General features: G+C 39.2%; 1 protein-coding gene across 4 annotated transcripts in view; it reads right to left on the bottom strand.

Moving 5' to 3' along the window:
- Positions 1–18435, bottom strand: part of DIAPH2 (diaphanous related formin 2) — a 184472-nt gene that overhangs the window by 41473 nt on the left and 124564 nt on the right. For all 4 annotated transcript variants that reach the window (XM_042029287.1, XM_042029288.1, XM_042029289.1 and 1 more), the window contains one exon: positions 14193–14288. In XM_042029287.1, coding sequence (XP_041885221.1) covers positions 14193–14288 — 96 coding nt within the window. The remainder of the gene's footprint in view (positions 1–14192; positions 14289–18435) is intronic.

The following is an 18435-nucleotide window of genomic DNA, read 5'->3' as shown; positions in this document are numbered from 1 at the left end:
TTTTGTTGTTTTTGGGTTTTTTTTAAACGACTGCTTTCGTCTATGGCCAAGGAGCAAGTTCTTCCTGGGTCAGACTACTCGAGCAGCTGAGAGAAAACAGGGTTTTGCTGCTGGGGGCTTTGATGCTCTTTCAAGAAAGCTGCTTTCATCCAGTGCCCAAGCTCGCCCCGCAGCACAGGAACCTGAGGACCATCACCCTGCTCTCACTGACTTTTATCTCCCTGCTGACAGGGACAGTCTTTAGTAAATGATTGATTTAAACTCATCCTTCTGTACGCCTGGGACTACAACAGATCCTCCGAAAACAACTCATTTTCCTTCCAATAAAATAACATCCAGAGATACCGTAAATTAGCTGAATAAGGTCTGGGGGTTTTCATTCGTCTGGTAAAGTGTGAACACCTCGCTTATGAAGACACTTCTGAAATTACCTTTTGGAATTACACAGTATCCCAAAAATGCAAAATGTTAAAAATGCTTGCAGAGGCTCATTTGTAACAGAGCATTTCTAAACACACATATTTCAGAATATGCAGGGCAAAGAGAGTTTACAGTAACCAAAACCCCAAAACACACGAAGGGGAGTTACAGCCACATCTACAAACCATTTCCTACTGCATGAAAGAAGGAAAAGAAGGCTTGAAACATTTCCTTGGGTGCTCCCCACTTCCCATCTGCCAGTTATGAATTATGCTCCATAAGATAAATGACTAGTCAAGAGTGAAGAGCTGAGCTGCTCTGCAGCACATCCCCGGGCCTGACGGGCTGACTACCTGTCAGATAATGTTGAAAGTAGGATTATGTCTGAAAAGGTTGACAGACCACAGATTTATCTCTCTAAATCAAACACAGTATGTTTAGCTAAACTCAGTGAACTTTAACTAATTAGCCCATCATTACAGTAAATTCATATTGAATAATTTTCAAAAGGCTAAAGCCAGAGCCCGCAGTATTTACACTTAACCTGAGGTACTGATAGTAACAGCAAGCTATTGTGAGAGATTTCTTCTTAAAAAAATACCAAATGCAACCTTTTTATGCCAATTGCTCAAGGTGAAGCCCCTTCGAAAACAGACATTACAATAAATAACTAAAAATATACATATATCATATATCCAAATAGAGATGAGCTCAGCTGGTGCTAAAACACCAAAGTTGTGGGGTCAATCCCTGTAAGTCCCATTCACTTAAGACTTGGACTTGATGATCCTTGTGGGTCCCTTCCAACTCAGAATATTCTGTGACTTCGGTGAGATATCTATGCACAGAAAAAAGGAGTTTAAAGTGGAATCAAAAGGCTACACAGTCCCATAAACATCGTATTTTCCAGTGCTTCTCTATTTTATATCATGTTTTAAAGAAAGGAAAAAAATACTAGGGAACAGGAGCTACACTTGAAGTCTATTGTAAAGATATTCATACCTGCAAGAAAAATCTGGTAAAAAAATTAATCTAAAATCATAATCGCAGAAAGACTTTTAGAAAACAAAAAAAAAAGAGATAATTTTAAATTAAAAAACCCATGTTTATCATCCAGTTTGCAGCAGTGTGAAAGTGCTCTTGTTGGAATAGGTGATACATAACAAGGGCAAGCATCGTTAAGGGCGAAGAGGAATCTCCAGTGCCTGGAGAGTCAGGGCTGTGACTCTGCCTTTGACTCCTCGCACTGTTCTCCTTTGTCTGCACTGATTTGCAAATCAGGTTCTCAAAAAAGAGCAGGAAATGTAATACAGGAGAGGTGGAGTTGCTCTTGGCCACACAGGGAGAGTTTCCAAACTGCACTTGAAACAAAGAATGTGATGGGAGTCTTTGTCCAATTGACAAGTTCTGTTCCTGCTCCTCACTGATCAATATTTGTACAGAAAGGAGGAGGGTGAATTGCAGCCTCCTGCTCTGCTGCATTGCAGAAAACCCCAAAAGCTTTCCAAGCTATGGAAAAGCTTCTCCTACAACACCACCAGCTCCAGGTGTGGGTCGTGGCTGGCCCCGTGAGGGTCACCCAGCTCACAGTATCAGATTGACTCGTACTCATCCTCTCCAGGTGATGATGCTCTCGCCTGACGACACTTACTGGGCTCTCAAACACCCAGAGCTGCTGTTCCTGTTCACTATCACTCCAGCTCACATCACTTCACCACCCACATCCATAGAACACATTGCTGAGCCCGTTTTCAGTAAAATAAACCAGAGCCCTCTATGCATTTCAATTCCTGATACAATCTGCACAGAACACCAGCTGTTAATTTGATTTGTAGATTAAAGATTTTTTTTTTTTTAACAGAACTTCTGTTCAGATTCACTCTCTATTTGCCACTGCTTTTGTAATCAAATAATTGAGTTCACGTCTAAACATTCCTACAAGTGTTTCTGGTTTCCATATTAAATGCAACCTGTTAATAACTGGGGCTGCAATTTTTATTTCTTTCTTGCATTCAGAGGTTTCTATTGAGATTAAAGTGCCTTTTGTTCGCTTACAAGTAAAAAAAAGATTTTAGGAAGGAATATATCTTCATATGTTATAAATGGAATAATGGACCATTAAATACTTTGCTGGAGCAGAAGCAGATCCCAGCTTCCATCTGGGTTCATGGCACTCCTTAGAACATCAATGAAGTTAAACACAAGAACCTGGTTCTGTTCTGTTGTCACTTAAACTTAAAAGTATTGTATAGTTATTGTCTGAGGAAGTCTAATAAGAAGTTCATAATTCTGCTTTTTGACATTCATTCTACTGTATTCCTCCTTAATCCTTGGAAATAATAGGAAAAAAAAAAAAACACAAAACACTCTTAAGAGCTCCTATTTTCATTTACAACAAGCTGTGCCATATTCCAATTCTCCAGTCCTAAACCCTACAGAAGTTATTTTATGCTAGAAAACAACCTGTTCAAACAATACTTTTCAAATGTACTCTACCCTCTATCCTTTTAATAGGTTCCTTTATGAGTTATTTTTTTTAAAGTCCTCGGCAATCTAAAGTTGCAGCCATCGTGTTTAAAGGTGACAACACACATTTGAAATCCACAGATTCTCTTGCAGGGATGCACTTCTATACACGTCATTCTCAGAGTAACACTGCCTTATCATCAATATTTTGCAGAAACTTTTCTCTCAGATTAGTATTTCAGTCATCCTTTAAGAATCCTCTTGCATCATGTCTGAGATATTTTGATCTTGTGGCAGCTTTAGGATAATTTCTCCCTTTTTCCCATCATCCATGAGCCTCTTTGAAACAAAAGACATGAATATGCAAGCATGAATTTGGTCTCTTTGTTCTTCAATACACAAGAACTGCAAAGAATCTGCAGGGCATGGGAGATGTGCTTGGAAAAACCACCAAACACATCAAGGTTTGAACTATTTCTGTCCTGTTGTAACAATCCTCTTGGGTTTGCTACCAACTCAATTCATGACTACGTGAGTCAGAGGACACTTCCAGGAGCTGAAGGCCCTAAACAAAGGTTATGGGTGGGTTTGTTGTTGTTTTTTTTGTTTGGGTTGTGAGGTTTTTTAAATAATTTTTTTAAACTAAAATTTTACCTCCAGTTATAGAGGCTTTAAACAGATTAAACCTTTGCTTTCCTGAAAATGTCAACAGATTTTTTTGAAGTCAGGGATTCCAGCCACACAGAAGAATTGAAAGTTGTCTGGAAGATGTTTCTGCTGACATCTGGAGGGCAAAATGTGCTCCAAAATCAGGCACTGGACAGCAAGCAAGAGAAGAACTGCGCCAGCACAGTAACTGTGGTGCTCCAAGGGGTTTCAAAAAGAACAATTGCTTAGTAAGAAACACAAGGTGCTTTTTTTTATTATTACTCATCTCCCCTGCCCTATAATAATTTGTTTAATGTTAAGTCTTACTTTTATTTATGACAGCTTATTGTATTCATCCTGAAAGGAAATAACAGGGCAGGTGTGTAGACAAAGCAAGGCTGAAACCATCCCAGGAAATTGCAGAGCTGGAGCTCTGCAGGAGAAAAAAACCTCCCAAGGATGGCAGGCAATGAGCTGTATCTAGAAAACCATCAGTGATAATTCAAAAACAATCTTGATAGCATGTGAAGCTTCAGTGCCAAAGAGTCACAGACACCATTTCAGAGAGCTCTCTGAACATTAAATGTTCCTGGGAAACGCCAGCAAAGCGAAAACCCACAGCACCTCCCTGCAAGGCAGAGCAGCTCCTCTCCGGGCTGTGTTCCACTGCACTGCCTGGCCTCTCAATGCTTCATCCTTGACTTTCCTACCACTAAGGGCTTTAGCATAAATGCAATTCCAGCAAACTGCTCAAACAGCTTTTTAAAGGTTCACACATCTCCCTAAACCCTCCCCACTCGGTGCTACAGAACTTTCTGATTCTTTACCAACACATTTTAAGAGATTTTCCTAAGAAGTTTAGTTACAACTCAGAATTAGATTCAGATCTGCTCACTTAGATGATAAGTTGCAACTCCTTTAAAACAAAATCATGACTGCCTTCAGTGAAGAGAGAATTTTTTTTGAAATATATATTCCTTAAGTAATAGTGTCTTTATTATTTCAACAAAGTAAATATTCAAAAGACTCCATAAACATAATTCCAGCTTCCCTCTGAGTGGTTATCCATTAGGAGAGAAGAGTGAAACTTCTAATAAATCTCCCTTTAAGGTTTTCACTCTAGTAAAGTAGATTTAAAAATAAAATAAGCTTTTGTCAAATCCATCCTGCAACAAACAGATTTCACATGTAAAGAAATTGCGAGTCATCTTTGGAACGTCTGACAGGAGTGATAAAGGATTTTTTCAGGAGTGAATCATCAGAACTAGGGTGGTTTTTCTTGTTTTGGTTTGAGTTTTTTTGTAAGGAAGTAATTAATTTCCAAATTGTTGATTCAACATCTTGCTGGTTTTAATCAGCCCCTACTAACAATGCAATTTGCTTTTGTTCTCAGACTCAAATTCTGCTCTGTGAAGTCATAAGGACCTTTTGGGTCCTCCATCCCATTGTTTTGTACATAATTCTTACAGAGCTTAAAGCCAGGTGAGCTGACAGTGTAACCTGATCACAAAACAGAAAACCCTGTGTCCCTCAAAGTTGAATTATTTCTCCCTCTCCTGAGGGAATACTGGCAATAATGGCTTTTTTTGGCTATCATTTTAGAAATGTGTTCCTTCAAAATGAAAATAAAATCGCCCTCACAATGACTGAACATTTTCCCTATTTCAGTGTGGTATGTCTATTTTCATTTGTAATTTAAATTTGTAGGGAAAAATGCAGAAGGCTGACATTCCACTCCAGTAATATATTCATGGAATTACAGGCACATAGACAGTGTTGTAAAATTTTATATACTTGCCTTATAATTATTTAAATAGAATCTTCTTCAACAACAGAAGAAATACCCAATGCAATAAAAAAACGGAAGGAAAAAAACACAGAAATCACAGAGAAAATGAGAAGTGAATATAATACAGATCTAAAGAACTCCAGTAACTTTGTTATTTTTAAACATCCATCTGGAAGACACCGTACAGTACGTACATGGATTTTAAATACCAATATTATGACATTATATACTTCCATGAGAGGGTAAAGGAGATGAGCTAATGCGCACACTAATAGATAGATTAGTGATAATGTTCTTACAAAATCTTCTATCAAAGCCTTTTATATCACTTTTTCCTCCAAAAGAGAAATCAGGTGTGCAACACGCAGAGAACTTCTCCTGAGACAAGCACAACAAATCGTATCAAAGGTTCCCTTCTGCAGTGTGTTTTGAAGATGGCTAAATAAAACCAACTTGTTCAAGGTTGGTCTCTGGTTTTCACAGAATAGAGGCAATTCTAGGATTTGAAACTACTTACTCGAAATAAAGAACTATTAGAATTATTATTCATGTACATCATCAATATCTCACATCTGCTTTTAGTCATCATTAAAAATAACTTCACCCTAATTGCAGGACCCTTTAAAATATAACAACATTCCAACTGAAACAACCAAGCAATGCAAATGTCCTACAATTAACCAGCATGGATGTGAGAGCAATTTTGGAACTACACACATTACTAATGTAACAGCTCAGCTACATTATGGTGAGGCAATAATGTGCAATAATTAGATGAACCACCTGTGCTGCAGTTTCAGAAATGCAACAGAGATACTGACAGGAAATTGGGTTTGAAATGATGATTGACCAGGTCTCAACATGGCCAACCTGCCTGCAGCACAACACTGGATCCACCCTGACAAAGTGCATCGTCATGCAAAGCCAGGCCTGCAGGCTTTTAAGCCAAAGATATTGTGAATAAATGGCCAGAGATGCTTTGTAAAAAGATGCAAAAAATCATATTACAAAACCAGCCACCAACCCGCCAAGACACAAAATACCTCCCTAAAGTTACCTTCTCCAAAATTCATAGAAGCACAAAAGCAATCAAACTGAGGTCGAGGTGATGCTACAAAATCTATACCACAAAGCTGGTAATGTTTTCCACTGGTAATAAGCTGCAAAGATGAAGCTCTGGTTTTGGGCAGCACACCTCTCATGAGCACCACGATAACAGCAGAGCTCTAAGCACAGAACACAGGCTGCATTGTCCAGGGCACATGCGGTGTCCTCCTCTGCAGAGCTTCTCCAAAGGGACTGCTGGCCCCAACCTGTCCCCCTGCCACTGGACACCTGTCTCAGATCTTTAACTTACCCTCTCACAGATGATTAAACTAAAAACAGCAGGAAAATAAAATTACTTGAGGCAACCGACTGAGATCCTGGCTTCTCACAGAATGACACGAGAGCCTGACTATCGCTGTGTATCTACTGCTAAGATGGTGTCAGTGCTCTCCAGCTGAGCATTGTTATTTTGGGGGTGTTGAACAGAGAACCTTATTTTCTCCTGCTAATGCAACAAGAAAATTAGAAGTTTCATGATTTTCTCTGTTACATCACAACCCACAGGGTAAATATTGTCTTTGCAGGAAGGAAACTAATTAAGTTCTTACAGTTCAGATGACAGCCACAATTAAGAACTCTGGGCCAGTCTCTCTGTGCTGAGGTTGGGGGACTGTCAATTCTACACCGTGTGCCCAGAGCAGGATGGAACAGGAAGCCTTCCTATCTACAAAATAACCATTTGGACCTAAGGTCACTCAAATTAATCCCCTCCTAAGTCACACACTGCAACAGTGATTTTCATCTCTTCCCTTTCCATTCATTATGTATATATTAAAATATTAAAGCCAATGTGCTTTACCTCAGTAAACAGTACTGTGGGAGGAAATTTTTCAAACAGAAGTGTTTCACAATAATTGCATGATAACAGTGTCAGCACTGACAAAGAAAATTCAAATGGCCAAATGCAAATTAAGTTAGCCTTGCATATCGTTCATTACTACTCATGTAGTTGGTAAATTAATGCATGAATATCCTTTCTCTGCATGTAAAAGAAGTTCCTCTAACTTCAGCTACTGCATAAAGATGTAGCAAAAACTCAGCTATCAATCTTTGGAAATGGAGGCCTTCCCATCTAGCAGGACATAGCTCATTAAAATAGAACAGTTTTCAGATTCAGTGTGAATTAAAAAATAAATAAATTCACAACGGTGGGTGACTTCCAGCTCATACAAAACCCTCCCATGTCACCTTGGCAGCCTCCTCCTAGATCACTCTTTGAGAGGCTGCTTACTGTGCAGCATTCCCCAGTTCTCAGAAAAGCTTTGCTTTATTTCTAAAAATCTATTTCACAACACAGGACATTCAAAAAGGCTTTTGGAATTCTAAGGGATTTTAGAAGGTTCAGAAGCAACAGTGCTATGTCAGCTCCAAGAGAAAGAAGCTCCATAATAAACCCTCTCTGTGACTCTAGTGCTGTTCTGGGCATGAACAGACACGTGCCCTGTGATGAAACAGACACAAACAACTCTAAAGAAAAAATATAAATAAATACAAACATGTATCAAAACTTAAAATGAAATATAACACTCAATTTCAAGGTCTGGAGCAACTGGCACAGTCCCACACTGATCTGGCGCAAGCTGAGCTGTTCTGTGGTACAGCCTGCAAATGCCACGAGGCTGCAGGAGAATCCTCAGTGCTTCCACGAACTCCCATCATCACTCGTGGACAATGGGTTTTTACTTCAAAAAGCACAAAAATTTAGAATTTTCTATTTTTGGATCTCAGGACAATTTGATGAGTAAAGTAACACCAGCGCTGATTTTTGAAAATGCTGAGATTTGAAAAAAATATTCTGATACTTTATAGGGAAAACTTTCCCATTACACTGAAATGCACTCTGAAGCACACTAATAAAAGCAAGGGGTACAGAACTCTCCTCTGCTTGGGTAAGTGATTAAATGCTTTAGTCAAACAACAAACTCAGAGGTAATCAGCTCCAATTACATAGCACAGTAACTTTCTGAAGGACATTTTGCAGCATGTGCACAGGGCTTTCCCATTGGATGGCCCATTTTCATATATTCGGGTAAAATTCTTGTCTTGGAAACTAAGAATACATTAAATGGCAAACAACAACTTAGAGCAGCAGCAATAGATATGAAGTCCAGAGCTCACAGTCCCATTTCTCTGTGTCTGTCTAGTTCACCAAACATTTATAAACACTTTACATGCTCTAGGTCAACACACAATCTTGTGCATACCAAGATCAGAAAATCAATTTTAAAGACAACAAATCAATCCTCAGCACTTGCTTTGGAGAAGGGTAACACAGCAACAGAGGTGAAAGCAATTATGCAAATGCACAGAATTCTCGAATTTCTGTCTTTCTGTCCACCCAATCAGTGGTCCTGAGGTGTTTCTAGAGCCTCTTCATTCCTTGCATGCTCAGAGGTGCTGTCCATCTAAAAACCTGGAGAATGCAGCCTGAGCAGGCTGGAGGCTGAAGCCTTCCTTAGTCCCTTTTTCACTTCTCCTCCATCCTGCTTGTAAGGAGAATTCCTCTGAAATCTCATAGAAGGGTTTGGGCTGCAAGGGACCTTAAAAATCATCTATTTCCAACCCCCCTGTCACGGGGAGGGACACCTCCCACCGTCAAATGAAATCTCCACATAGTAAAGCTGTTTCTGTCATGCCGGGCCACCAGAAAAATGTATTATCTAACATTACTCCTTTAATTACAAAAGCCGTAAGACAAAACGCAGAGACAGTAAAAATAGATTATACCACAAATACCCTATTTTTAAACAGCTTTGGGACTGTTTATGGGGCTCTCAGGACCCAGGTAATTTGCTGAGATTCGATTTGAATGGTACCCATATTTATATTTAGAAATAAAAGCAAACTTAAATCCACAATAATGCTATGAAAGCAAAATGAGTAAATTTATTATTGGTGATCTTGTTTAGCTCTTGCTGTTATAGATGTGGTAATTTTGAAGCACTCGGATCATGTGTGAGTCTCATTAGTCCACATTACCTGACTGTAAGCATAAAACCTCCATTATACAAGTGAAGAGCAAACACATTTTTAAATACTCAGCTCCTAAAAGTAAAAATGTTTGAAAAGATGAAGAAATAAGTGTAAAATACAAACTGATTTTTAAACTTGAGACTAAATTTTTATAGTCCATTATGGATACTTCCAGCTTCATAACAGATATTTGATGTTAAGGATCATGGCACTGTTCCTCTGATAGATATTTTATTGAGCACAAATTCAGTGCACCTCCCACATCCTTGCATTCTAACATTTATCATATTCTCATCAATTCACAGTTGGAAACATATCAAAACCCAGCTGATTTAGACAACTGTCACATACAGAATGACTGACAATGCTTTCAGGAAAGCAAATTTGCTTTGACTGAAAGTTTTTATTTGAATGTGGTTCAGGTAAATGAGGGTTGTGCACTCAAACTTAACTACCCCTCAAGATTTTATTTAATATAATCATTGCAAAGGTAAAATTAGTTTAGCCAGGTAGACAAGCAAGACTGAGTCTTTAAGCATAGCTGTATGTCCAAGCAGAAGACACAATATTCCTAAAACTATAACCTTTAATTAGAATTCTGATGCAATTTAAAATATGGACCTACTTAAAGCCATATTTTAAATTAAAATGTCTGAATGCCATATGAAAATTATCAAAAATCATTAAAAAGTAGTAACGCTATTACCACAACTCCTTTTTCTCTTCAAAAAGTTAAAACAAGGAGTGGAAGCCCTTCAGATGGCTCCATCAAAGATTCCAATGAGATGCTGAAGCTGAATCAGGGAGGTTCTTTGTGTCCCTTTCACTCTCAAGACGTACTCTTAGTTTGGAAATAATGACAGGGTAGCAACAGATTTGATTTTGATGCATAAATTAAAACCTAATCCAAAATGTGTACTAAGAGAGCACAGGAAATACTCGATAAATCCAGTGAGATCTAGTGCAGAAGATCCTGCTTCCATGTCCCTTATAGCACTGCATTCCCAGGAGAGAAAGCCACAGAAATAACAGCCCAGAGCATCAGGGAGGTTGCCAGAGTTTGTATATAAGGGAGAGGGCACTGGTTATGAACATTTCTCGAAGAAATTAAATTCCATGGCAAAAAAACTTTGAAGCTGACTAGAAAGACCCCCAGCAGAACAGTTAGCTCTGTGCAGAATTTGCTTAATCTAATTTAGAGAAAAATTATTCCTGAATTGGTCTTTTAATAATTTCATACCCCAGGGCCAGGAAAAAGCGCAGTGATTATTGTGCAGCAGTAATGCTGGATGCAGATTTTCAGTGGTACCCCGTGATAAATGCCACCTAACAGTGCTCTTTGTTACACCAATACTGGCAAACTTGCGAAATGCAAGTGGATTTTTGGAAGAGGAACCAACATTTCTAGAAACTGATTTCTAATTATTATTTTATAGCCTCTCTAAGCAAAGCAGTCTACTGAATGGACAATCTCTCCACCTAAAATCCAGTGGCTACAAACAATAACAACAGCTAATAAGCTCTGGAGAGAGAAACCACACAATGTTTTTGCACACTGAGAGGTCTGCAGAAGAAAGAACACATAAGAGCAGAATGAAATGAAAAACTAGAGGAGGAGGCAGGAATTTATTATTATTACTTCCATGACCTGGTAACAAAACCATTTTTACTGGAAAAGTCTTGGGTTGTAATGCAACCCATTAAAGTGTAGCTTTTCATTTACAGGCCCAGCAAACAAACAGAACGCAGCTCAACATATTTGAAATGAGCTTTATTTTTCTGAACCTGTCTGTACATTTCACCATTTGATTCTTCCCCAGCAGGAGAACTGCAATGCTGAGCAGTCCCCCTGTGCTGGAACACTCTTTGTTCTGCAGGAACAGAGCACCACTCCCTTCCCTTCTCCACCTCTCACCCAGGCTGAATCTGACTCTGGAAATATTTTAAAGACATGACCATGTAAGCACAAACATATTCTACAAGGCACAGCAGCAAACTCTGTAAAAAAGGCAAACTAAAGAGGTGGAATGACTGGTTGTAAGCCTGTAGTAATTGGAGCTCTGTTATCCAAATTAATTAATCCCTCCTAGGTCCAACCCACTCACCTAAAGCTAGCAGGGAACACACATGGGGATTTTTTGGCTTGTTTTCTTTTGCAACGTGGGGTTTTAGGCAAACTGATCAAAAATGCCACTAGTAGTGATACTACAGTTTGTTCCTTTTGAGTTAAATTTACTTTGTAAAACCACTGGAAGAAAATACAACAAAAGCCAAATTTCCATGATCTTCTGGTTGCAGCCATTGTGGGGGGGTGGCACCTCTCTAGTTTTAATTTTCACCATGAGAAGATGCAAACAAAGTAAGCAAGTTTGGAAAAAGACAGATCTAGAGCACGTACATGAAAAATGTAAAAAAGTGAACTTACTGTATTGGTGAGTGCATTTGGGGGGCATTTTCTTTGTGGGTTTTTAAGGGGTTTGGAGAGGGTTTTTGCCTTTCTGTAGTGGCCACCTGTGACCAAGTAATTAGCAAAACTACAAAAAGCAAGCAAGCAGAAGTAGTTCTTTCTCCTTGCTAAACTACAACCACAACTGACACAGAAAAATAACATCTGCGTCCAAACAGGCAGAAAACAAGAGGCTTTCCTCTCAGACCATGATGTGTAACCAAAACAAGTTCAAACCCAAAACTTTGCTGGACAAGTCTAACTTTGGAAATAGCAGCACCTTTCTCTTTTTTTTTTTTTTTTCTTTCCATGAGTGTCCCAAATCCAGGCTGAGTAAGAGGAGTTCAGCTCTAAGCACGTACAGACAACTCCTGCACTGGGCACTGCCCACAGACTGCATTACTCCATTTGCTGCATGCTTGCCAATCACAACCACATGACCCAGCAAGCCCAGAAATACCCCAACCTCTTCTTTCCATGGCTTTTATTTCCATTTTTTTTCCCCCTTCCACTGAACCAGAGGAGTCATGGAGTTCATTGTTTATTACAATGTCTCTGGATGGAACTCTGCAGGACAGAGTGGCACCAATTGAGGGAACTGTCACTGCTCCTTCTGTTTTTGAAGGAGAGATGTGGAAGTTTGTAAATAGGGTACCAGGTTTTTAATGCTGTAGTTCACTGCTTAGAAATGTCACAGCCACGTTTTTAGGCACCTTTTGGTGTGTAGACAAGTTACTCACTATCATGTATGTTGCTAAACCACATGAGAAAATTCACATGAAAGTTTAAATTAGATATTTGACTGGGACTAATGTTTATTGCCTTCTATTCTCAATTTTTAGCTACCCCTGAAAATTTTACATCATGGTCTTCTCTTATAGACCACTTACAGCTGGCCAGAGTTTGGAAATGGAAGACCCAGCCCTTTTCTCACAGTGAGTTCCCCAAGGTCAATCAGCTCCTTAAACTTAAAAGCCAGACCCCACTGGAACATCAACTGAGCCAATGACATTTCAAACACAGAAGTCAAAGTAACTACATAAAACAACATCAGTAAAAGGGATTTTTAATTAGCTCTGTTCCCTGTTTTTGCTGAGGACTCCCTGGTTTTGACTCAGGTTCAATCATCTTCTCGGTTTCCTCAGCTGCAGCAGATTTTGTGCCATCTCCTCTGGTCCCTGGGAAGCTTTGCTTTGTCACCACTTGGGGACAAATGTCTCCTCAAGTCACAGCACAGATAAACCATCTCTCAAAATGATACTTCTCAAGACAGGGGAAAAACCAAATTTTGATCGAGGAGCTCTTTCACATCTAATCTGAGAGCAGAAACAAGCCCTGAATTAAGAATGGTACTGGAACTGTAGCAGAATTCACTTCATAGTGTGAACAAATTAAGTCACTTACTTTTATTTTTTTTCATAAGATCATGTGTTCAGCAAATTAAAAATAGTTATCTTTGCTATCTAAAGAGGGTAATAGAATTTGCCTTTACTCTAAAAAAATCATCAACCAACATGAACCTAACCACAGCTCACTGAGGATTAGGTGGATAAATATGGCTTATTTATGACTATTTTGCCAAACATATCCAAACCAAGCTTTTGATTTTATGTCAAATACCTCCAACTGTAGATTTTTTTAAAGCTGTATTTTTTCCTGTAAGACATGTTTCAAATGAAAAATTGCAAGAGACAGTTACCATGAACTTTGATGAAAAGTAAAAGCAGAGTAAGTGCATTTCACAACCTGTGTACTATAGGCATATCATAAGCAGAGAAGTGAACAAAGCAAATGCTGCCACTGATTAACTTCTGAAATTTTCTCCAAATCAGCTTTGCAGGAAGAAGCAACTGCTCAATAAACCAGACTAAGTTCAGTCTGATACTATTGTCTTCCTCAGCAGAACGAAGCCACCTTCATGTATTTTTACTTTTGGAAGTACAAACACTGTAAGTTCCTACCAAAGCAGAACACACCCAAGAGCAGTGCTTGGAAACGATGATCAGCTGAACACTCAAATTCTTATTTGTTAAGAAGCTAGTATTCTTCATGGCACCACCTACAATAAATTAATTATACTTACACTTGTAAAAATTAAGCATACTTAGTGCAGGGATGTTTAAATGCCATTTCGAACACAACAGGAGCCCTTAGAGCACACAGTTACCTGGAGACAGAGCTACAGGTTAAAAATGCATGATCACAAAGACCATGCTGGGTTTTCACAGGAGCTCAATGCCCAAGAGCAGCCCAATGGTTTCCAGTGAAAACTGTGGGTAAATCTTTGCCAAACAACTTCAGCCCGCTCGGTTTAGAACCCCAAGTTGACAGAAATTCTCTTACCTTGCGCTCGTGGCGTTCGTTTCCTGCGGTCTCTGAAAGCTGCTCCCGACTGCAGGGCCTCCAGCAGACTGTCCATCACTCCTGTCTCGTCACCCTCTGCGAGCAGCAGGGAAAGAACATTCCAATCAGTGCAACTGAAAGCAGACTTCAGAAAGAAAAAGAAGCAAAAGTGCTGTCACGTTTCCACAACGCCTCCGAGTCAGAGACTGCCACATCTCAATGCCATGGCTGCTGCCAGCGCTGCAGGTATCACTGCCTGATTTGGGGATGATGCTCCATTAGGCAAAATTGATGCCAATCCTACTGTTCTTTCACTTGGAGATGTTATCCTGTGCATTATTGATGACATCTTCAGCATGCAGACAGGCAGCTGCTGCTGAATGGCGGCTGCTTCACTGCTAAAATATTTGAAGGCTTTTCTGAAGTGGAAACAGGTCAATTTAATCAGTGCACAAGGAAAAGCTGATGACACTGAATGGCACAAAGTTCAATATTGCAGTACAGAGAATATAAAATATGCTGCCTCCTGACTTCATGATTCACTAAATCTCTGGAAAAATTATCTATACCATCAGTAGCATGGATGCTCTTCAGGTAACATAAGGGAAGAATGAAGAGGGGATAATCATGCAGTGGAAGTAAATGGTGTAACATTTCGTAACAGCTGAATTTTACTTCTGCTAAATTTTTTATTTTGCTTTTTTCATATCCAAGCTAACTTGCAGCCTTTAAATTGCTGGACTTTATGGTGCATTATGGAAATCTGGGTAGAAAAATTACTTTTTATATATTTGAGTCTTTACATTCCTTTGCATTTCAGTCTGTTAATAACAGTTGATAGCAGCATTCAGCAGCATAAGAAGTAGAGGTCAAAGAACTCCAAGGTTACAAAACTACTGATGGATGCCTTTTTCTGTTCCCATATCTATGTTATAACCCAAAACTAAAATATAGGTTAGACTCAGCAGGTAGGTGGACATTTTATTCACATCGCTCAGATGTCAAACTAATATAAATTTCCCCATCTGGGAATGGGAAGATCATTACTTTATGCAAAAAAATTACATTATGGTAAAAAACTTCTGACTCACACAAAGTGTAGGAGGTTAAATGCACATTCAAGCTCTCAAATGTTCACGTTTAAAAGCAGCCTATTAATGAATAAGCTGTTCTGTCCTGGCTCTCTATTACATCCACATTTATTAGACTCAATCCAGACCTGATGTAAGAGCGCAGCTAAAACAGTACCTGCTTCAGATTTCTACAAGGTGATCATTGGAGTAACTACTTGGTAACTTCAAATTATACATCAGCCTAAACTTCAAATTATACATCAGCCTAACCTAAACCATTATATACCCACTGCACAACACATCCATAAAGGTCTCTCCAGCAGAAGAGGAAAAGGAGCAGTGTGCAGAAACCAGCTCTGAAACACCAGTTTTAATTACATTCCCTCTAAAAGCCTTAAACAACTAAGCTCCTGCAAAATAAATAAGCAAATTAGCTTCTCTCAATTCCCACTCACATAAAGGCCAGAATTTTCTCTAAACTGTACAACATAATTGTTTTTCTTTGTGCTTCTTATCCTACCCCATGCTTACTCATTGATTTGTTGTTGGCTCTGTATTAAATTTACCTTCAAAATCAAAGGGCTGTGAATACACTTTGTCCAAATTAATACACATCAAGTTGGTCTGAAACATTCAATGGAAGTGACTGCAGACCCAGGACGAGTTAATATATCTTAGAATATTTAATGTGTAGGAAAATTACAATATTCTTCAATCTTCATTAAAAATAAGAGTTGGCAGAGTGTATTAAAAAAGACAAAATTCCTTCAATACTTCATGAATGTTTATGCAACCTTCCACTTCTTTTTTGCTGAGTGAGCTGCTCTACCTGCTAATTACTGCAACTGCCAAAACCCACCCTGCTTTTGGGATGCCAGAATATACAACATAAAACACATATTCAGAAAGCTGTAGGACACAGGGATGAGATTTTTAACTCCTCAGTAAAGCTCCTGGAAGGTCTGATCTCAGCACTGCATCTTAAACAAAGTCTTCAGGCGGTTAAGTGGGAGCTGGACCAAAAACTGCATTTTCAGGGAGCCTTAATTAAAACTGATAAATAAAATTCATCCGAAATTTGAGTATTTCCCTACAGTTCTTGCTGCAGTTCTTCACACAGTACCAGCTATCTCCTGCATTTGTCTTTTTTATACCACCCACAGCAATTTGTAGACACAAAGAAGAAACAAAAACAAAAATTGCCAGAAGTTTCCAAACTAAGAAACTTATTTCCAACATTTCTGTCAGCAGAAATAAAATGCATAACCATTATTTCTCTTTTAGATATCTTTCTTTGTACATAAGGACAGGAGTTTCATCTGGAACAATTTTCTTCCTCATTGTTTCTTCTCCAAGTAGGCCCCACATTTTTAAGAGAGAGCAAATGTGTGGAGACATGCAAAAAAAAATTGACAATTTGCTTTGATTGGCCTTAGCAAAGAGTCAGATCCATGACAGGTATTACAGAGGAGCACAAAGGCAAAAGGATGCTCCATCAGTAATTGATGTGTTAACTACAAGCCCCATTTGTTTTAACTTGGGTTTCACACTAAGGTTCTGTTGCAGCTTTGGTTTAGACATCCAAACTGTGGGTGTGGGTGTTTTTAGGTCACAGAAATACTCATCCTCTTGCAGGTCCCATGGTTTAGGCCAGTGCTACTCAACAGATTTCAGCAGCTTTTAATGATAATAATAAAGAAAAAAAATCACTTTCTTCTTCCACAGAACAATATTGTGGAATATTGTGAATATTCAGCTCCTTGCACTGCTGAAGAGACCCAACATGCCTAAGAGTTGGAATAATAAAATCCATTGAAATAATGGAACGAGGCCAGCCAGGAGCTCTTCCACAGGGAATGACCAAGAGCTCCAATCTAAAGAGCTGACCAAAGAAACTACAATGACCCAGCACAATAAACAATCAGGACACTCTGTTTCCAGGAGCAGTGGTACACAAGCTTGATTACAGCATTCACAGAAGAGAAATCACAACTGGAAAAGCCTTTCATATAACCAGGGGAGTGGATTCCAACATGAAAAGCCTGAGGCAGCACAATTTCTTTAGACTACATAAAGCAGCCACTGAAAGGATGTAAGACAACCTCCTTCTGTGCTTTAGAGCCTGTGCAGTCCCAGCAGAGCAAACTCATCCAGCAGAAACCTTCCCAGGGGCCGGCACTGCTGAGGAACAGCAGCACAACATCGAGGCTCAGTCACTGCAAGCATCTTTGCAATCAAACCTGGGGATGCTGGGGTCTCTTTCTGAGGTTTAGATGAGATTTGTCAGAAAGCAATATTGACAAAAAGGATCTGAATCTAACTTGAGGATCATATTTCACAAGGTGCCAGCTGCTGGAGTAACTCGGGACTGCAGAAACTGCACTTCAGTTGAAGCCACAGAGCTCAGCCAAGCATCCAAAGCATGGCCCAAAGCATATCTGCTCTCCTCAGTTCAGATTCACAGCTCTTCGAGGCCCTGGGAACATGCTCTTGTTTCTGGAGCGTTTTGCTGCCCTCCCTTGCTGTTGTCTGCACTGATTACCACAGGAACACCCATAAATTTTGCTGGCACACTTTCATTTTCTATTATTTTCCACGTGCTGTTGCAGAACATCTCGTACTCATTATTACGAATATACTGATTGCAAACTGATATAAGTTAATACTAAGTGTAGATATTGCACAGCCATTTGGGCAAAGGTTTACACGAATTCTACAGGAAGTTTTTCATAAATTTGGGACCTTACTGGAAGAGTCCAGTCAAATACCACATTAGGTAACACATGCTGTCTCCTGCTGCTCCAAAGGGTTGTTAAATTATGCTTCTATTCACATCTTGCACTACCCTGTTTTGCTTTGAACTTTTATGCACTTTTCAAAGTCTAATGTGTGTCCTGTAGAAACTTTTAAACAAGACTTTTTATTCATAACCAGTACCAGCATTTTTAATTGCAATATAGTCACTTAAAAAGGTCAGCTTTCAATGTCTTTGGGAAGGCGTGTTTTTGTGTTCTCCTCATATATTTGCATTTTATTCATTTGCTAAATTCATTTTGCATGCATAATAAGTATCTCCAGGAAGCAGTCTTCCTCGGCAGTTTGCAGCAGAGTGGTGTCTCATGACTCTTATTTACTTTTAATTAAAGGAGAACAAGTTAGGACAGTGTGAC

Source organism: Corvus kubaryi, unplaced genomic scaffold, assembly GCF_017639235.1.
Source record: "Corvus kubaryi isolate FWS band 111438036 unplaced genomic scaffold, C.kubaryi_AGA036_p1.0 37322, whole genome shotgun sequence".
Taxonomy (NCBI): domain Eukaryota; kingdom Metazoa; phylum Chordata; class Aves; order Passeriformes; family Corvidae; genus Corvus; species Corvus kubaryi.
The sequence above is the reverse complement of the archived record's forward strand: the minus strand, read 5'-3'. Positions and strand labels throughout refer to the sequence as shown.